Source organism: Argiope bruennichi, chromosome X2 (assembly GCF_947563725.1).
Source record: "Argiope bruennichi chromosome X2, qqArgBrue1.1, whole genome shotgun sequence".
NCBI lineage: Eukaryota > Metazoa > Arthropoda > Arachnida > Araneae > Araneidae > Argiope > Argiope bruennichi.
The window spans coordinates 122,713,288-122,735,774 of NC_079163.1; the positions used below are offsets into that span (position 1 = coordinate 122,713,288).

Below are 22,487 nucleotides of genomic sequence, written 5' to 3' on the forward strand. Positions count from 1 at the left end.
GTCTGATGATGTGCTCGGTCTGCTTCTTTTGGCAGGTACTGTTAAATACTGATCATCATGCAGCGTTGTAACTCGGTGGCGACCTGTACTGCAACGTCTATTGACTTTCCCATCATCTTGGAATCATTTCCGAGATGACGCTTTGGGCGATTCCAAGTTCTTCGGATTCTTCCATCTGATTACGCTCAAAGACCAGACGGCCGATAATTTTACCACGTAAAAAATTATCCACATGCGTCCTCTGTGTAATAACCATTCGGTTATGGCACTGGGCGGCTTACAGAACGCTTGCGAACAATTTTACTTTTCTGTCACTCTTATATACTTCTCTATTACACTCACGTCATTGTGACGTACTATTGACTTCATTTAGTGGCATCCTGTAATTTGCATATTATTCTTGAAGATGCATGTGATAATTCTACAGGTTAAATTTTTACTTTAAGAGTTCGATTTCCGTGTGATGAATTATCCTTAATTTATGGACATGAATGTATTGAGATATATCGCAAGTTATTTTTGAATATGATGAAACTGGGCAAAATGCAAAACATATTTTTCGTAATGAAGAAGACTTCTAAAGACAAAACGTTTTTTTCTTTAAAACGACGATATCTAATAAGTGGACATCTTGAAAAACTCAAAGTCTCGGATTCTCTCCAAATTACTTGTTTTAAAAAATTAGATGAACTGAAAATTGATAGGGAATATCTTGCAAATGAAATAAATCAAATATCCACGTAGAATGGTGCAAAAATAATTTGAGTTAATTGATGAAGAATTGAACAATTTTATTATTTTTCTACCCGACGGATGCAATAATGAAAGATTTAGAATAACCAGAAAAGAAATTAAATAACTCAAATTATCTTAATTAAGATTTATAAATAAAGGAAGAAAAAACTGTGGGAAACTAATTGAAGCTAATTTATTTGAAGCTGGACTTTAATTCTTCTTTGATTTTTATTATTTATTTATTTTTTATTTTCATCAAAAATAAGCACATCTACTATATACAGGAGACGTGCTTATTTTTACCCTCATTTTTTCAATTCCCTCATCTCTTAAAATTTCTCAAAAATATTTAAAAACTTTATTGTACTCAAAGTATTAAAAAAGTTGGAATATAGTAGTACCTTGTAGGATCTAAAATTACAGGTATTTGTAATGAAAAGTGTTGTTAAATAATTTAAATGGTTTCAAAAATGATATTAAAAGGAATTATTTAATAGTATTTATCATTACAAATACCTGTAATTTTAATGTCTTTTGAGGGTAGCCATTTACTATTTCCTTATTTTATATTTTAAACTGCAACTGATTACTTGCAGTTGCAGTTTCACCACTCAGATACATTATACATAATGAGTTTTCTTAAATATAAACTTTAATTTCATATCATCTCTCCTTTTTATTGTTTCAGTATCACAAGAAAGTTGTTGGTTTTGTTTAACAAATCCTGAAGTACAAAAACAGTTGCTACTAAGTATAGGTGATCACGTAAGTGAATAAATTTTCTTTGTTATATTGTTATTATGAACTTTTATAATCGTTGACATATTAGCAAGAACTGTGTGACTGTGAAATTAAAATTGTTAATTTTCAGGGAAACGCATTATTTCAGAATGTTTAGCACTTAGCAAATAAGAGCAGAGGCCTATTTATTAATTAAATTATCTCAACCATATGATATCATTTTATATTCATCATGTTCTTTTTCGTTCAAGACAGCAGTGCTTTACCTTATTGTCGATTTTTTAAACGTCGAGGGTGATAAAGTCGCTTTCCTTCCAAATGTGACTGTCAGTAAACGAAATCGCAAATACTAGTCCTTAGGAAACTTCCATGGGTTGCATTAGAGATCACTATACATTTTTTTTTAAATAAAAGAGTATTATAGTATTGGAAGCAAGGGATTTTTAGACCATGTTTCTTTGATGAAGACCGCCGGAGTAGCCGTTCAATTCAGATCACTACGAAAACATGTTTCAAATTTTTCTGCACCAGAACTGTAGAGATGAAGAGTCAGTAGGAAGTAAATGTGATTTTAACAATATTACGTTTCTGCTCATAGGACTAAGCTTTTCATGAAGGTGTTTGTGTTGCATTCTCTGATCAGAGTTCCTATTTCCATAATATTATGGAATTTTCTCGATCAAAAGACCTTTCTATGTATGATTTTTTAATATTTTTGTAAGCATATAAGATATTACTTGTATGAAAATAAGCCTCGCATAATGAAAAGATCAAAGACCTCTTTACAAGACAAATTCATAAAATCAATGAATAAATATGAGTGGAAACAAACTTCTGAGAATGAACTAAGAATTATTTTTACATGACACTGTAGAGTAGGGCTTCTTTAAAATGGTTTGGTTCACTGCATACACATTTCAAAATTGAAGCATAATTACTTTTTCACATTTTTAGGACCTCTGTATTAATAGGCACAAATACATAATCTGTAGGCATAATAGGATATAAAAGAATTAAAACCAGGGATGTAAGGATTTTTATTTTCTAAAAAAAAAAAAGCATATTATTAAATTGTTTGTGCAAAAAAGTTATTTTAAAAGGTGGGGCTGAAGAGGAGTAAGATATGAAGTTACCTCTGGTAATTAGATATCTAATCTGGTATATGTGCAATGATTTTTAACATTTTTAGTAAAGAAGAGGAGGACTTGTGTTAGTTTAAATTTATTGATGCTTGTTTATGGGCTCAATATTTCTTGCAAAAGTCTGAAATTTCATAAAATACATCTGCTGTAATTTTAATTATAATATTGATCACAATCATAAATGGAATAAAAAATTAGGCATCAAAAAATTATTAGGCAACACATTTAGTATTAATTCTGTTGATACAAAATATATCTTACATTTATTCCTTACACATGCAAAAATTAAGCATTTCAAATAATCTTAATGATTCACGAAGTATTGACTAATATTTTAGTTAACCACTATTTTTGTTAGTGTAAAATTATGTATTATTATTTACTTAATGTTAAAATGAATGGCAGAAATGGATCAAATATAATTTTGAATAAAAAAAAAGTAAGTTTACTTGAATGCTGAAATGAAAAAACTTCTTGGAAAACAAAATTTTGTAAGAATTTCTCTTGACAAGCAAAAATATTTTAGAACAAGAAATTTCGAATGAAATTCCTTTTTAATTTATTACTTTAAAAAAATTATATTTACAAACAAGATAGATTATAAGTGACTTTGTTCTAAAATGTTTGTGGTCATTTTTTTATTTGTCTTCAATTATATGAAGAGTCATGATTTTTCAAATAATTCTGTATAAGTGTATTAAAGCACTGTTCTTATATCCTTTTGAAAAGAATTTTAAATCTGTAAGAATGAATGCAAAAAATAAACATATATACATTGCTATACTTTTAAGAATAATTATGTTGTTTTTGATAAATTATATTTAGATCTATTATTAAAATTTGTAATTTTTTGTGTATTTTGTTTCATTTTATTTTCTTGTGTCACTTCATTTAATATATTGGTTGGTAAACAGCAAAATATTTGAAAGCATCAAAATATCTGATGAATCAAAGGTTCAACAATAAGGGAAATTAAAGATATGTAGAATAAATAAATAAACGTTTGGAATGATGTTCTACGATTTGCCTTCCTGATCTCTAATAATTATATATTTTGTATTTGTGTCTTCATGTAATGAAATCTTTCGCAATCCAAAAGAATTTGTGTAGAATACTAAGTTAAAACTAATTTATATTTAACAGTGAATGAAATGCACTATTTTTTTTATATATTCGAAAAAAAATCGATATCATTTCATATCTTTCTATGAATAGCAAACAATTATGATAGGAATAGTATATATTGAATTAAAGAAATGCAGGGATAAAGCACAAAGGAGGCTAAAGAACAGTTAATCTTTCTCTCTCTCTATTGATAAGATATTAATTTTAATTGATAAGATATTATTTTAAAAGTTAATACACACACACACACACTGAATTTTTTTAGTTTTTTGCTTATATAAAATTTTCCATTTTGATACTCTTAAATATTTCTTTTCAGAAAAGAATCAAACTTCTTCCTGAAATTTTCATAGTAAATATTATGTCATACATGAACTGAAAATTGATATTAACTTTACAAATGCTTTTAAAGTGTCACAAGAATAAAAAATATTATTACCGATGTTCGAAGAATATCTATATCTTACAGATCCAAATATGGAAACGACCGCTAAAGATAATGTCGCATGTTTTTGATGTAATCATGATGTATTAAACAAATTTGTACTCAGGGTAATTTTTCTAGTATTGCCATAAGGATTTTCAATGTATGTACAATCCCATGTGAACATTTTAGACACACCATCTTTTAGTATACCTTACTACCATTAAAATGCTAATTTTACTTTTCATATACGATGATCGATAACAAAATAAAGCTGGGTCTCTCCATCCTTCTCGACTGTACGTACTCTGTTTGTTTTAGTGGGTACTTTTTCATAAGTATCTGTTGTGCTATTTATTAGATTGCTGGAAGCATTATCTGGAACTCATTTGTAAGCTGGCTTGCTAGTTTGGAAGTGAAACAATATCATATGCATTATTTAAATTTATCTAGTGAAAGATTGCTTTTTTGGTGTCTAGAATATTAGGAAATATTCATTTTGCGAACCACTTTTGATTTAACAGAAGGCTACCTGAGTAAATTTTTCTTTAAATTTTTTCAGATCTAATTTCATAAAACAATTTAATGTATAAATCTATTATATAGTACTGCTTAATGTGGTTGTTGTGGCATAAAACGAAGCTAACAGTATATATATATATATACAAATCAAAAGAGAATGCAAGATTTGGTAATATTTCAATTAATTGCAGTTATTACAAGGGGTGCAAAGAAAAGTAATATATATATTTACATGATGAGGACCAGTTATTATTTTTTTTACTAGAATGATCTTTTTCCAATAATAGATTGTTTTGTATTTAAAATAAATATAATGAGTTATTATTTTTTTACTCATTAACAACAAAAGATGCACATATAAACGTGCATTTATACAAGATGAAGCAGAGAAAAATGTTAAACAGACTGCACAATTTTCGTCAAACCTGGATATACTGTAAACCAAAGTAAATTTGTACTTTTCGGTCAATCATGAAATTGAAAATTATGATTTCCCTTGAACTAGCCAAAGTTTTTAGTTGCAACTAAAAACAATAGCAATTTTAATATTTTTTAAAGTTTTTAAATTAATTCTTAAATGTAGGTAAAACTATTTTAGATATCAGTTTTATTGCTTATTTAAAACTTCAATTCTTAACAAATCAACCAATGATTATTGCCGTATATTGAAGAAAATTTATTTCATTTCAGAGTTACATAACGTTAGCAAAAGGTGGATTAGTTCAAGACCATTTACTTATTATTCCCATGGAACATGTTCCGGCTTCAATCAGTTTGTCTGATTCAGCTGAAAAGGAAATTGAAAAGTATAAAAATGCTCTAGTAAGTTATTTTCATGACCAAGAACATGATGTAATTTTCTTTGAAAGGAATTTCGTCAGTCCCCACTTGCAAATACAGGTATTGTATTAAATTTATTCTTATCTTTAAATTTCATTCTTATGATAAATTGTTGCATAAATGATTTTGGTTGAATGCAGTTTTTTTTTAAAATCATAGTTAGGCAGCATCACTGAAAGATTGCATTGTATATTTAAGTCGAAAATTTATGATTTAAACTAACCAGAAGACAGAAACTGATGTAGAAAATTAGAAGTGAGCTAATTGGAAAGAAAATTTGGAGAGATATGTCCCAAATCGATTTTAATTGTTAAATTATTTCTTATTCTGATTATACTAAGACGTAGTTTCAACAGTGTATTTTATTTTATTTATGATCATTAGATTATTTTTAATTATTAGTTTCATTTTTTCTAAAGCAGATGATCTATAGATGTTGTGAAAATATAAGTTCGATGTGATTATAATGATATGAATGATGTATCCATCGTTAAATACATTGAGAACTATTCATAAATAACAATAAATTGCTATTTTTCAAAACATAGAATTATTGATGAAAGATGACATTTTGCAAATTATGCACATTTAAAACATTCTTAATCAGAATGTAATCAATATATTTAATAGTGCTATGAATTATCATGCAGTTTTAAAAACATTAGTATTAACACGAAGTAATAAATCAGTATGCAAATACAATACTAATACAATATGCAAATTTTGATTTCAATTGCTCGTTCAGTCCTGAAGTTCACTTTGCCTCGAAAAATTTAAATCGTTTAATTTTTTGGAATTTACTTCACTCAAAGAAAGTTTAATTATGTAACTTTATATGATACCAATAGTTAGCAGCATAATGGCGTCAAGATAGCATGGTCGAAAAAGTAATTTTCATAATCATTTTAACTAATAGACACAACAATAAAATATTTAGCATTGTAGATGCTTGATTCATTTAGAGCATTAAAATTTCATTTGTGTTATATTTAAGAACACTGTAGTAATTTATGTGCAAGTCCACGTATGTAATTTTGATTCTAAAGGCTTTCAAAGTAAAGCAACAGTAATAGTTGTCCAAAATTTTTATCATAATTTACCATCGGTCCTTTTTAATGTAATTTATATAACTTTATTATAGGAATAGTTATAAGTTTTCAAATATATATATTTAACATTTTTTCCCTTCTCATTAAAAAGGGAGTTTTGATTAAATCATTTTGCTTGATGACGAAAAAAATAATCTACAATATGAAAAAATTAAGAATAATTGAAAAGTGATAGAATGATTCAAAGAGATGAATGGAGCGAGTTTGTGTATGATGATAAAAACTCTTTGTATTTTAAAATGGAAGAATAAATCTGCCATTCTTTTGTCTTCATGCGTTGGAAGCGAGCCTGTGTCTAGCTGTAGTAGGGGGTAAAAAAAAGGATTAATATACCATAACCTGCCATTGTGTACTTGTATAATAAATGTATGGGTAATACACACTTATGTAACCGATATTCTAATATTACAGATACACTGTTAAAACTAAAAGTCATTTTGTAGATCTTTCTTAATCCAACTGTGGTATTCAATATGTCAGATTTAAAAAGACTATGTTAAGAAATATATGTCAATATTTTAATATCGCATGACATCACTTTTGATCGAAGTTACGAAGGAATTCATATATATTTGACCTAGCAAACAGAAAAAGAAATTTGTGTACATGAGCCAGTAAAGCACAAACCTTTTGTGAACTTTCCAATGAAAAAAATTCGATTAAATGGAGTTGGGCATTTGCCAAGATTTAGGGATGACGAAAATGCTTTCAAATGTCAATTACCTGGATGCAACTCCATAAAATGCAATATGTATTTCTATGAAGTAAGGAATAGCTTCGAAAAGCACCAGAAAAGTTTTTAAAAATCATATTTTTTTAAAATGAATAGATTTTTTAACTTTTTTTTCTTTGTAAATTCGTATTAATATAATTAAAATAGTTACTATAGCATTTAGTATGCTACTGTTTATATTTTAAATAATTTGAAAACCAATTCTGAACGGATTTTTTCAATGTTCAACTTGTTACCTGAGATACATGCATATGGATCATAAATTAATAATCCTCTAAAATATCAATCCCAAAAGTATGCTTTTATCTGTAATCTATGATGTCACAGATTTGTGTAAACGCCATGAGAGTATATTTATGCATTTATTATAACTTCGTGTCTGAAGAGGCTATAGATATTCTAAATTTGTTTGATTTAGCATTTTATTAATTTCTTTCTGTAAACTATTACTGATATTTATTTAGATTGTTCCTATTCCTAAATCAAGAACTTCAGGAATCATGGAAATTATTACTGAATTTGCAGCATCTCAGGGATTAAAATTTACGGAATTATCAAAGTTTTCGGTTTTAAAACAGGTAAGATTTCTTGCTGCATTTTGAAAATATATCATTCAATAATTTTGTTAAGAAGTATTTCAACTAAATGTATGTTGATAATTTTGTATACTATTCATTTTTTGGTGGATATTCTAAATTTTTTAAAAATTAATTCTTTAAAATCTATATCTTTTTTTTTTTTTGCGTCTTTGTTGATATGCAGCATTCTTCCTTCTCTTTTCTAAACGTTTGTTTTGGAAGTTTTAAGTGCGTTTTTTTTTTTTTTTTTTTTTTTTTTTGTACAGTTCTCCTCACTATTGTTGGCGCTCGACGATAGAGCAGGGGTGTTTGTGCTCCGGGGAAACCCCGGAATTCCGGGGATTTTGAACTTCGATACCCGGAAATTCCGGGGATCGTCGTTCAAAAGGAAGTAGGAATAATAATGAATTATTTATTTTGATCTGGGTAATTTTGTTTGCTTTGAAAGCAGAAAACGCAAGGTCAATGTGTGTGGTGAAAACTTTTCCTTTCTTTCTCCAAAGGCAGTGATAATGCGTGAAAAGGGAGAAAAAACTTCTTTTTTGTTCTTTCCTTATTGCGAGTTATGACTCATTCCCCCGGTTCTCGGACATTCTCTTCTGGATTCTTTTCGGCAAGTAGGCGCGGCAGAAAAAAAAGGGGGAGACTTCGTTCGACCAGATGTGCGATCACGTGGCTCTGGGTTCAAAGGTCTTATCTCTCCTGACGTGGCGCCAATAAGTAGAGAAGGGGGATTTTTCGCCGTATTAGCTATTTGTCATTGATCGCTTCGCAACTTTTTTTTCTCCGCTGTGTAAAATTTTCGTTTCATTTATTGATGCACGTGTAAATTTTCCGTTTCGTTTATTGAAATATTTTTTTATTTATGTACGCAAGAGAATTTCACTATGAAATTTCTCGATATAAATAGTGATATTATACAATTAGAAGAAGGTGTCCGGAATGCATTTAGGTGGAATTGGATTGAACGGAGAGATGGTAATGGGGATACCATCGGCACATGGTGCAAGAAAATAAATGTTGCTGGACAAGCATATTGTGTTTTTTGTAACTCACTGCTGAAGTATGGTGGGGAAGGATTCAAGGCTTTCACAAATCATTCTAAAATCCAATCATCCAATAGCAAAAGAATGCCAAATTTCTCTTATACTAATACAGCACAGCATATGAAACAGAAATTACCCCTTAAAAATTCATATCTAATTAGTTTTACAGCATTAGATCCAGAGCTAAGAGGTAAAACCAGTACAATATTAGCTTTTGAAAAATTATCACCTTTTATGTCCCATATTTTTAGTGATAATGAAAAGTCAAAAGTAGAAGCTGAAATAAGGTTATACCAAAGTGATATTGATATCACCAAAGAAATGCTCTACACATCTGATGAAAGTGGAAATCAAGTCAAGTGTACAATTGATAAATATTGGTCTAAAGTTTTTAATTTAAAAGATGATTTCACAAATGATTATAAGTATCCTACATTGGCTAAATTGGTCAAAGCCTGCCTTAGCTGCTTCCATGGCCCATTAGTGGAAAGTGCATTCAACTTAATGGATACACTTGTCACTGATTATAGAACCTCTCTTAAGATTGATTCCCTAGATGCAGTGCAGACTATTAAATATGATTTAATGGCTTCTAAAGAAACCTCATGTGGAAAATATGGCTCAAAAAATCCAATGACTGATCCGCTTCACAAAGATCTCTTACTGAATATGAACAGAAGTTGGAAAACATATCACGAGGACTTAAAAACATGTATTTCAGATGAGTCACCTATAAAAGTTTCTGAAAAACCTTCTACATTAGCAGAAAAGCAAACTGCTTCCACCTCTGCATGTGCAGTTCTCGAGGAAATTTCTTCAACTGTAAATGAGGAAAATAAAAGTCAACCTTCCTGCAATTATGAAGTTCACCACAAAAGAAAGACAAGCCCACAAACATCAGAAAATAAAAAAAAAAAAAAAAACACAGCAGAAATTAGATAATTTTTTTTAAAGAATTAATTCAGGTAATTTAAAATATTTACATAAAATGTAATAGTTTATATGTTTGAAAATTTATGGTTATTAATTTTGCAAAAAAAGTAATTCATTGAACTTTTATAATTAGGTCATTCAATACTTCATAATTGTAATTTTTCATTTCTCTCCCCCCCCCCTCTCGAAACTCCAAAATGTCGGTAGTAAGTCCGTAAAAGTTTCAGGGGATTTTTTGGGGTCCCACAAACACCCCTGATAGAGTCGAAAACCTCGAATCAGCAGGAAATGGGGATTGGAATAAAAGCAAGTGGCAAATCAAGGCTTCCATAGTTGGCGCTCGACGATAGAGTCGAAAACCTCGAATCAGCAGGAAATGGGGATTGCAATAAAAGCAAGTGGCAAATCAAGGCTTCCATAGTTGGCGCATTAGCGGGGGAATTTATCTCGTGTTTTCAGCTTGTTGGATACGATATTTGGGAAAATCAAAAGTCGTGGCAAATAAAATAATACTACAGTTATATGGCTGAACCCGTCATTTATCATATGATTTAATTAAAGAATTCAACATTACTAATATGAATCAAGATAACTGGTAATTGCATGTACAGTTTAATATTTTATACAGATTCCCAGGGACTCAGTGAGAGGAGGGATGTAGGGGTGACACCCTTCCCCCTCTTTTTTTTTTTTTCAAGTCGGCAATATTTGAAGGGAGAATCGAATGTGGTATTTTATTCTGCATATTGGTGATATATGGATAAATACGATACAGTGTTAAAAGAAAGCAGTAAAATACTCTAGTACTTTCTTCCAAACAGCACTTAAAGTAATTTTTTGTACGAAATATGTGTTGAAATTTATTGAACTACCGTTGTTTCTGTAATTTTTAGTACATAAATGTCGTTTCTGTTCTTTTTAAACTATTCAATTTTTCAATTTGAATACGCTTAAATTAATGCATCAAAATAAGACAAATTGGACAATTTTCGATTATTAAACTTTGGTTAGATTATAATACAAATAATTAGACTACACAGATTCAATGGAAGTTACAAGTACAATGGAATGTTAATCCTGGAATTAAGAGGGAAGATCGTATAATGTTCTTGAAACCTGTCATGGAATGAGAAATGCTTACTTAGTATTGAAAATTTGTTTAATGGCAGGACAATAAATAATATCTCCTACAGATTGCAAAAATTGCTCGGGTATTTTTCAGTTTTTTTAAAATTATTCGAAGCATTTCATTTATAGTGACATTCAGCTAATTAGAAAAGTTTAAGAGAAAAAAAATCGAATTACCGATTAATTTGACTTAATCTTTTTCAAAATATCGCCTATAGTTCGGATATATATTTTTTTTCATTATTTAAATTAAAACTTTCATTCCCTTTTGAATTGGTTTTATTATTTATGATTTTAAAAAAGTGCTAAATTCACTTAAAAGTTCGAGGAACGCTTTACAAGCAGTTTTGCGAGAACAAATTTTCAGCAATTCGAAATGCAGTTTCTGCCAAATTACAAAGCTTTTTTACTCTACATTTTCAAATTTTTTGACTTCCTGGGAATAGTAATTCAAAATTGTTAGATATCTGCAAATTTAATATTAAGACCACATACTAAATTTCACACATTCAGAAGACAGAGAAGAATCTTTATTTCCTTGTATAATAAAATTCAATATTATTTAACAAGTTTATATTAACTTGGTGAAGTTTCATGTTACTACACATTGGCTTTCAAAGCAAATTAATTTATTTTCAGAGATATTTTTGTCTTAATTTTTTTAATAACAAAGATTTTCTAATTTGAATATTAACAATCTATAAAAACTGAAGCATCAGAAATATTTAAGCAGCATAAAAACCATTAGCAGAGAAATTAACATATTCTAAAAAATTAGGATACAAATCATGCAGAAAAAAAAAGCCACAAAGCTGATGAATGTTCAGTTTTATGCAAAAAATATTCAAAACATGTAAATCTAAATATTAATATAAAAAACTAACATTGATGCAGGAGTTACGATTTCAACGTAAAATGAAAATCTCTGAAAAATTTATGGAATTCATGACTAATCGGATTCCTTACCGACAAGATTACCGATGCGCTAAAAGAAGGCGTGTCTACAATATTACTTCGGTGCCACTTAAGGTGGACTCGCTGTCGAATTCAAAATCAGATTAGGCAGAGACAGTTGCTTCAGAATCATCCGTGTCCATTTATAGCCAGATCTTTTAGAGTTGTTATGTTGAGCTCACCTATAACATTTCTATTCCGTACATATTTTTTTGTGGATGCCTATGCCATTTCGATGGCATTTAAATCACAAGGATATGGCGGAATTCTTACAATATCATGACCATTTTCTTTTAAAATTTCATCAACACAAAGCATCTTGGATGGAGGGCCGTGGGATACAAATAAATCATACAAGTTAGACTTCCGCATATTAATATCAAAAGGAATCTTATGCTCTTCGAGAATCTTTCTGATAACTTTTTCTTTGTGGAATACTTTGAAGTTATAGGATTTAACATTTTTGTGTGGTAAGAAGCGTTGTCCATGCAAATCACACAATGTGGAGGAATATTTGGAAGAAGTTTTTCTTGCAGCCACTTGGAAAAGTTATCATAGTTTATCTGGCCATGATAATCTCCCTTGGCTCTTCCAGACTGGAAAACTAAACTTGCCCCTTCTATAAAACCATTTTGGTTTCCAGCGTGAATAACGATCAATCTTTTCTCAGCAGTTTGTTTGGTGACAGCTCCAATCTTGTCGATTTTCCAACACTTCCCAAATGACAAGTTGCTATCGATTCACGTTTCATCTAAATAGATAATAACCCGTTTGTTATCCCTATGTTTTTTAATATGTCTTAAATAGCTGTACCTCCACTGTACAATGTTAGGCATTTCCAGAGCAATCTTCCTCTTATCTACAGATCGCTTTAATCTAAATCCAATTTTCTATGGAACACGTCTTAGTGTTACCACTTTCCAGAGGAAATTAATCTTTTCCTTAACAGCTGGCAGAGGAATGCGTAGGAAAGGTACTTCAGTTCTGGCATAAAATTCGCTGACAGTTTGTCTAATAACACACAAGTCAAAATCATCCAAACTGGTAGAAGAACAAATTAATTTTCCGATAAGTTTTTGCTTCGAGGATGACTTTACATTACTAGTATTCTTCACTTCCCGTTTAATACGATTGACAGTTCGTGTCGAAACACCATTCGCTACCGTAGCTCTTTTGATCGGTTGAGAAAGTGGGATACTTAAATGGTTTTGAGAACATTCATTTTCTAAATATCTCAACATTCATGACTATTTTCCTGTCTTTGGAGACGATACGACTCCCAGACATTATGGGCACTGATATTTAAATGGATGTAAATCTAAAAATTCGGAAAAACAACAAAAATCAATTATTCATATAAACGCAAGCCACTTTCAAAACCGTAAAGAAAAAATGACGCTTCATGAAGAAAACTTCTTTCGCCAATGCATGCTTATAACAACCCTGGCTTCTCTTGTTTTCAACCGATTTTGGAGTGGACTCGTCTCAGACGAACGTCAACAATCGTGAGGTGGACTACATTGATCCAACTGGGATGATATTAGTCATGAACAATAAATGACGTCTTGTTTGCTCTTACACATAAAATTGTTGACAAGGTAGACTGAATATTCCTATGTTGCTGACTTTTTAATTTGAATGGCGTACATTAGTTGGATAAATATTTAATTACATTGATTTTAAACTGAAATTTAATGTATGCTTCAGTCTGTAACGAATTTGAATTCATAGTTTTGTTTTACATACATATCATGTTTACTGAAACTTGTTTTCTATAAACGTCATTCTGAAGTGTTCTTTACTTTTATCTTATTTTGAGCAAACATGCCTTAAAGGAGTCCGTGTGTTCACATGATACACACATTAATTGTCCAGTGCCAATGTAATTTTGGAATCTATTGCAAAACTTGGTAGTAGAAAAGAAGCAAATGAGAGGTTATACCCTGTCACACTTCGCAAATGAATATGACATTGTATGTATGTAAATGAATATGACCCATTGTGATATAATCTCATACTATTTTATTCTTATGTTTTTTAAAGAGTTTTAAAATTAGTCTCTTTATCCCTTTAATTTTATATTACATTCAGTATATAAATTATTTAATAATAGTACAATTTATAACTTATCTTAAAAATAATTTTTAAGATGTAAGAATAGCAATTTCTTCAGAAAGATTTTGCTTTTACAGGTTATTATATGTTTCTTTTTAATTTTCTATTGTAGGTTGCACCACCTAAAAAATCTTACTTTTATATTGAAGTTGTTGTGAACAAAAAATACAGCGGAAAACTTTTGCATGTTATTGAAGGCAATTTCCCACTACAGTTTGGACGGTAAGATCTGTTTTCTTAATTTCATTAGTATGTTTAACACTGAAGTTGTTTAATATAAACTTAGTTACCTAATTAAATCCCGTATTAACTAACGACGAAATAATTAAAATGCAGGGCTGTGATTCAGAACAATTTAACCAGAAATACACGCTGATCTGTCGAAAGTTTGAAGAAATTCAATTCCACCCCCCGTTTTAATCTTAGGTTCAATATATGCTTACATGATAAACGTAAAATGAATCGCACTTATTCAAATTTTAAGTGTACATCATGGAATATTTGCTTACAGCTGCAAGGGCGTTAAAGTGTTTTACACTATTCTGATGAAGTATGACTGTGGAACAGTAGCTAAGAACATTTTTTTTTTTTTTGTAGACTAAAATATTCATAAAGTTGTAAGTATTTTGAAAAGCCTTGGATGACTCGCCATGAGATAGTCTTAAGAGATCAGGAGGATGACATGCTAACGAAAGTAAAATCATTTTTAATGCCATAAATATGACCCTGAAAATTTTATTTTAAGTTCTAGTAGAATTCTGTTTAGCTGACACTAGTGGTGAAAGTTCGTAAAATCGAAACCTTGAATATTATCTTGTTAACACGTTTATGGACAGTAACGCCCTCAGGCGTCAAGCTCATGAAAATGATACGACAGTACGCCTGTGGGTGTCGTGTACCAAGATTGTACTGAGATGTTTATTTAGTTATATTTTGAAAGAATGTTGTAGGATGGTATATTAAAGCCATTAATTTTTTAAAAATATCATTAAAATTTTGTTTCATTAAATAAATGAAATCTGCTAATCGTGTTTTGATCCTTTTGAATCTAGGAATTTGTGGCATAATTATATTGCCATTATCCAAGTGGAATTAGAGTCTGATTATATTATTAATATATTACATATAGGTTTTGTTGTTACACAATAATGCACTTTTCATCATTTTTTTATAATATGTAGCCTAATGTTTTGGCAGTTTCCTGTATTCTTTCACCTGTTACTACTTCTAGTATATGTTGTTTGTGGATGCTTATTCTGGATACTAATGTAGAAATTTGATTATTGTTTTATGTCATAAGAATAATAACAGCATAACTAAATGTTTTTGTGAACGGGTACTTAATCCTTTCTAGGCCAGTGGGAAGTATGCTTCCCACCAAATTTATCAATCTTTGTATGAATTTATGTAGGTTGGCATAAGTTATGACAAAAATTTTTAGAAAGATAGAAACTTAGATGCTCCAGTTCTTTATCTTACACAAAATGATGTGTCTTGATTTGTTACTTAATTATTAACCTAATTAATTAATCAATCAAATTAAATTTATCTAATAAGTTAAATGAATCCCTCTCCTTATTCTAATTTCAAGCCTAAAAATATTTTAACATAATATGACTAGAAAAAAAAATGGTCCTTTAAAGGGTTAAGCTACATTTTCTGATTAAAAAAATTTGATTTGAAAATCTATTAATGTAACAAAGAATTCTTAGGTTATTTTCAGCGTTTTACTTATGCATTTATTTGCTAATAGTAGACATTCTTAGAGGGTGCTAGAGAATTTTTACCATTAGAGCTAATTTCAACTATCAGTAAAAGAATATTCAAATGGTATTCAATTCTGTTTGCATAAAAATAATTTTAAGTTTCACTTTAAACACATTCACTGATAATACGGTTATAACTGTCATTTGCTAATATGCTATTTAACTGCACCATATATACAAATGACGACTATACCTGTAAATAAAAGAAATTGCAAAAATATGTGGTTTTTAATTAATTGAGATATTGCTATGTAAATATTTCGAAAGAAAGAAAAAAATCTTTTTATCCCAGAGGATTATTAAAAAAAACTGCTAGTTCTATCCACAATTTAAAACTGTCATGGACGTGTTAAGGGCAGTCTTAGAATGATCAAAATTATTAATTGTAGTTTAGTGGAAAAAAAGTAAATGAAATTATAGAAAATTATGTTCGTTGTACCTCCGCTTTTAGATTAGTATTCATATATACATATAGCATAATTTTGGCAAACGCGTGGCCGAAAAGATGATATGTTTGGAATAAACTTCGATTTATTTTTACACGGGAGCCATAATTTGTATACGGGGACAAACAACGGAACACGTCTGTCTATCTGAACACAAGGATTCCTTTGACACATGTCGATTTACGAAAGAATTGCGCAGGTGTTAGGAATTTTTATCCCTTCGCTCGGAGCGCAAGAAATTTCAAACTCAGCAATAATCAAATAAAAAAAAGAGGGATATGGATCAAGAAAGAACAGAAAATTGTGGAATAAAATAACATGTGCTAATTTAAGGAAAACCTAGGAAATTAAGATATATCATTACTTACACGTCATATTAAAGAAACTTATACAAGCTTATCTTTCTGTCACAGGCATTTAATTTAACACTGGCTATGCTGCTCTAACAAATTAAACTCTTCAGTCATCAATTTTTTAAAACTTGTTTTCTAGATCTTTCACCTTTGTTACATCTCAATAGTTCGTGGAAAAAAATATTTGCTGTTCAAACAATTTTATGTCCCATAATTTTCAGGTACACATATGTGTACTTCAGGTCTTAAGCAAATTAAAGCATCCTTGACAAAAAATTTATTTAATTTTCTTGGTTATTTAATAGTTACATTTTTCCTCTTCTAAGGCCTTATAAATGAAAAAATACAAAATTTATTATATTAATAATCTATTAAGCCTTATTTTGAATGAAGTTTCATTTTTTAAAAATATTACATAAGTACATACTGCATTTTGAGCACTCGACTGCTCTAGATTTATATCCTAGATACCTGCAGTTTGATTCATACTTATCGTCCATGTAATGTAGATGGCTTGACATATCTAGTCTTATTTCTTTTAATTGGGAAGGGACAATTTTTCTTGCTCCTTTAGTTGCATTTCCATCATTTGATGACCCTTCTTCTATTAATTTGTTTTCATTCAAAGATGATTTCTTTTCTTGCTGATAATGAAAATTCCCGCATATTTCAACAGGGACTGAATTATAAACATTCAAAATTGCATTAAGTTCATAACATTTTCGGCTTCATTCCTAATAGCTCTGCTTGTTGCTTTGCCACCATTTTATAGTATATCAAGCAATTGACAACTTCTAAATCTACAAAATGCGTGAATGCTCGAGTCAGTCATTTTTTGTAATTACTGCATACCGGTAATATGCAAAATAATGATCGATGCCTCCCATATTATATGCTTTTACAGTAGCAAATTATTTTACAGTACCTGCAGTATAAGATCCTGTTACTATTTAAATTTCCGTTAACTTTTATGCATGTATTTGTATTTTTCAGAATGATGCTAGCCAGCAAATCCATATTAAATGTTCCAGATCGTGTAGATTGGAAAGAATGCAAAATGTCTCCAGATGAAGAATTACAAGCTGCAGAACATTTTAGGCTAAGTTTCAAGAGATACGACTTCACCAGAAATTAAATCCACATGTATAATTCTTTTCGCGTGTATGTTCGTATGCGCGACGTTATCACATAAAATTTCATTTTGTAAATAAACATTTTAAGAAAGAGTTGTATAGTTTTTAGTGTTAATGTGAAATTTTTCCATTACAGCATGTTTAGAAAATTTGATATCACAAATGGTTTGTGAAAATTCATCATGTTACTTTATTTTCTTCTAATTTTATTCATTTGATTAGATAAATCTGCTGTTAATCTACATGCTACACCTACATTTAAAGAGTGTCCAATCTAACTGTGACCCAATAGCTAATTTCTAAACTGTTAGATAGGCATTACTTGGATTTTGGGAAATGTTTGACTTATTTGAGTCAATAAATGTTCAAGGTGATCAAAATTAAAACACCTCTACTCTGAACGCTCTATACAACGAACTACTCAGTGTAAAGGCTTCAAAATTGTTGAGCATACTATTCAAGACGTAGGGAAACGGATAACGCGAAAAAAAAATTAGTTCTAAAAACACCGACAAATGGCGCTGTACAACAGAAAATATGCTGAAAATACATATTTATAGCACATTTTATTCGAACGCATCAAACATTCAACCACAAGGATCTTATCGATGCAGGGGAAACTGCTCAATATGGTTGGTTCCCTTCTTCAAGAAGTAAAATCTGTATCCGGTAGACAGCTTGTTCAACTGCGGATCGTAATTGATCGATTGTGATGCTTCTCACATGCAGAGTGATACTGTCTTTCAAATCTACCTAGGTTACCAGACGCCCTCGATAAACAAGATTTTTATGGGTGTTGACTGTTTCACTTAAATGGAAATGTCGCTCCATAGAATCTGCCATGGCCACGATGCCTCCATTTCAACTGTCAAAAAATGTTAATGCAAAAGTCAGTCGCTTCTCCCTGTCGATGAGCAGCAATGCTGATTGTAATGAATTTTGTATGGGTAAAAATGCACTATTTTTCTTAGTACTGTAGTGTAGGGAATACCCTAGTACCGTGACACTGCACGTGCACTACTACAATCTACAACGTCATCCATTGATTGTTCAACAATAGCGGTGGCAATCATCTTCCTGAGAACTGTGGAAATAATGGTCCTTTGCGTAAATTCTAAAGTCGACGAAACTTTCGAAGTGCAGCTTTTCCTTTGTTTTCATAAAACAACTTCACAAGCAAAGCACATTCTGGCAGCATGACAGCTATCGCTGATAAGAATTACATTTTCCCAGTTTTACCCTCTTTTATGCCTAGAGCAGTATTTGCAAACCAAGGGTTTATGCGAAATTGCAGTTACAATGTCAGTTTTAAGTTTCTTCATCTTTTTTTCATATCAGCTATAGAAATTAAAAGGGAAAATTTTCATACCGCATGTGTTTTTGGGGTTATTTGTGTTTTTTCAGCATATTTTCTGTTGTACAGCGCCCCATCTATCTTTTTTTTTTTTTTTTTCCGTAATCCGTTTTTCTATATCTTGAATAGTATGCTCAACAATTTTGGAGCCTTTACACAGAGTAGTTTGCTGTATAGACAGCTCAAAGTAGGGGTGTTTTAATTTTGATCACCTTGTATGTACCGAGACTTTACAAAATCTAAAATTTATACAGTCCCCCAATCTTTTTAATAGCATTTAGTAAAAAAGTCTTGATATATTAATATTTTAAACAAATAGAGTTGCAATCTTTTACTACTAAAATTGATTAAGTTACGATGCTTTGAATATCACGATTTTAGACCACTTCAGTTGCCACCACAAAGAAGATTAATCAATGGATAGGGCATTGTTAGAGACGACAGTGCCTGCCTTAAGATAATGAAACTGAAAGCTTCATGACTCTGTTTTAAAAGTAGAAGACTGCAACTTTTTTTTCTTGCTTAAAATGCTATTGAATATGATCAGGGGGCTATATAAAAATTTAGATTTCAGCGCTACATATGACGCAACATAAAATGTAATTCTTTACACAGTGGTGGCTCAGTACTAGTTCATATCGTAACATTTTTTCTTTCTGATAATTAATGATTTTGACCGCCTGTAAATTAAGCCATTCGTTAAATCTCATTCTATATTTGCTATTAAAACGAGAAAACCTTTTGTAACCTCTCGAAGTATCGCGAGGAACCTTCAGCACGGAATAACTGTATCTGTGTTCAGTGGGCAAATCAAACCGCCATTGAACTAGGGGAAATGTTTTTTCAGGAGCTATCCCCAGACTAGTTCATCCCTGACCATAGGGTAAAATTAAAAGCTGGTATCCTTTTTTTCTTCTCTCCACACTTATTTTTTCTCTTAAATTTTTTTCCCCCAAGCTTCAATATTAGGGCGAAGGAAATGCTTCCAGCTCAGCACATAGAGCACTAAATGTTTTCCTTTTTTTTTTAATTACTCGTCTGCATAAAATTTTTAATATATATAAAATAATAAACATATTTCGGAGGGTTTTTGTTAATCATAAAGGAGAATAACAATTTATTATTTCAATTATAGGTTTCAATGCACTGTCTTACATAATTTAAATAGTTAGAAATCATTAAAACAAAGCACTGTATATTGCTTAGTTAATTCTATTAAAATATAAAAATTCAACTTTTTATACCGAATTAAGAAAATTGTTTAATTTTTAAGTTAATAGCAATTTTTACTTTCTCGTTACAGTGCTGTAATCGTTGAAAAAAAAAAAAAAAATAGCGTTCTGAAGATTTCGGTGAATTTGCATGTTTTATCGAATTTTTCGAATCGTTTAAAAACCATCTTCCATGAATATAACTTAGAAACAGTACCAGGTAGATGAATGAAATTTAGTATAAGGTTTTAAAATCAAAAGTATACACTTCCAGCAAATTTTAACCAAAATTTATCACACGAAAGTTTAGGAGCTTAATTTGAACTCGGCAATTGGAGAAAACAGCGAGCTATGTACATGAAATTCGACATGCACTTTTATAACTAAAATTTTAGATTTTGACTAAATTTGTCGAAGACTCGAACTATGTACTCGTCATAAGAGAATGCAATAATCCACATTTACAACACGCTAAATGTAGAATTTTATTACATGATTTTTAATAAAGTAAAAAAAAAAAAAGAATTCAATTTTGCTTCAGTGATAAAGACAATCTGGAAAAATCGTCTTGGAACTGTGAAATCTACTAACAAAAACATTTATTTAGTTTTTACAAAGCTCATATTACATGCTAGTGAAATTATATTTCGTTGGGAGTCGTAGAACCGGCTCTGGAACTTTCTGAATTGGAGAATTTTAATCATAACAATCCTGTATATATCTGTCTTAAGATCTAAAATTAGTTATTGAACCACAATTAAAATGGAAGACATCTAGTATAGTTTTATGTACCAAAAATCTAATAGTCATGAAATAAAAAATAACAATTAAAAGATTTATATTAAAAACCATTGTCTTAGATAATAACGTAACAAATCCATTGAAACCTCACAGTAAAAAAATTATCAGATTTTAATTATATTAACAACAAATAATAGTGACAAGTAAACAAATTCATGAAAACAGAAAAATATCAAAAATATGAAAGAATTCTTTACAACAAATTTCCTTGAACACAAACATGTTATGGAAGGCAATAAAATATTTTTTAGTATATCAGATCAATTTCAGGATGTTAATGCATGCTACATAAAACTAATTTCAAAATCATGTTTTTATTTACAGTGGAAAACCTCTCTAAGCGAGTGTAATTCGTTCTCGAATCCTACTCATAATGCGAAGCAAATTTTCCCAGGGGATCAATATAAAATAGAATAACGTGTTCCATTCAAAACAATACTGAAAAAAATTTGTAATGTATTATTTATAATATATGCTTTTTACAAGAAAGTTGCCAAAAGACATTTATTTTTGCCAGCGCATTGAAATTTAGCAAAAATAAGACACAGAAGTATCAATACATTTGAAATGTGCATAGCTATTGCCCTATTAGGGTGATGCTTCTGAAATATGAGGCAACAATTTCTCATGTTATCCGCATCTTCCCTATATCAATAGAAGGATAGTGCTTTCTCCTTCATGTCAAAAAAAAGAAGGATTACGTGCTATATTTATTACAGTTATATCCTCTTCTGCTGACGAAATCTCCTTCACAACTATGAAACAAAATAGAGTTCCTATCTATGCATGTATTTGCTCACGCATGCAAAGAAAGACTGAATATATTATTCTCTCATATAGCAATATGAAACTATGACACTATTTTAAATGTCCTATATTTTACAGTTCCATTTCAATTTTAAAAAACATCAAGAAACAAGCGTTAAATACAAATTTGATAGCAGAGACACAGGTAAGATTCTGAATGTGACATCACGATGTCTCATTGTCATTGTAAAAGCAAAAAAATTTGCCTTTGATTGCAAATTGTGAGGTCAGATTAAAATTTATAAGTTAAATGCACGAATGGAAACTTTATCCTCACTTAACAGTGCAGCTAAGCAGAAGAAAGATATATTCATATTGTGATAATGCTGTGTATTGGCAAGGATAAGCCTCCATAAAAAATACATTTTTACTCTACTCTTGAATAGTTATAAAAAATTGTTCAATATCATTATAAAAAATTGTTGATTTTACTGAAACTTATTCAATAATAATTTAAAATAAAAAAAAAATAGTGTCACTTCAGGAAACGT

The 22,487-nt window shown here is 30.1% G+C and overlaps 1 protein-coding gene across 1 annotated transcript in view; it reads left to right on the forward strand.

Moving 5' to 3' along the window:
* LOC129960272 (CWF19-like protein 1) overlaps positions 1-17,916 on the forward strand; it is a 60,679-nt gene extending 42,763 nt beyond the window's left edge. Inside the window, exons 10-14 of the mRNA XM_056073566.1 lie at positions 1,424-1,500; positions 5,380-5,589; positions 7,836-7,949; positions 14,238-14,347; positions 17,684-17,916. Coding sequence (XP_055929541.1) covers positions 1,424-1,500; positions 5,380-5,589; positions 7,836-7,949; positions 14,238-14,347; positions 17,684-17,825 — 653 coding nt within the window. The 3' untranslated portion in view covers positions 17,826-17,916. The remainder of the gene's footprint in view (positions 1-1,423; positions 1,501-5,379; positions 5,590-7,835; positions 7,950-14,237; positions 14,348-17,683) is intronic.
* The last annotated feature ends 4,571 nt before the right edge of the window (positions 17,917-22,487 follow it).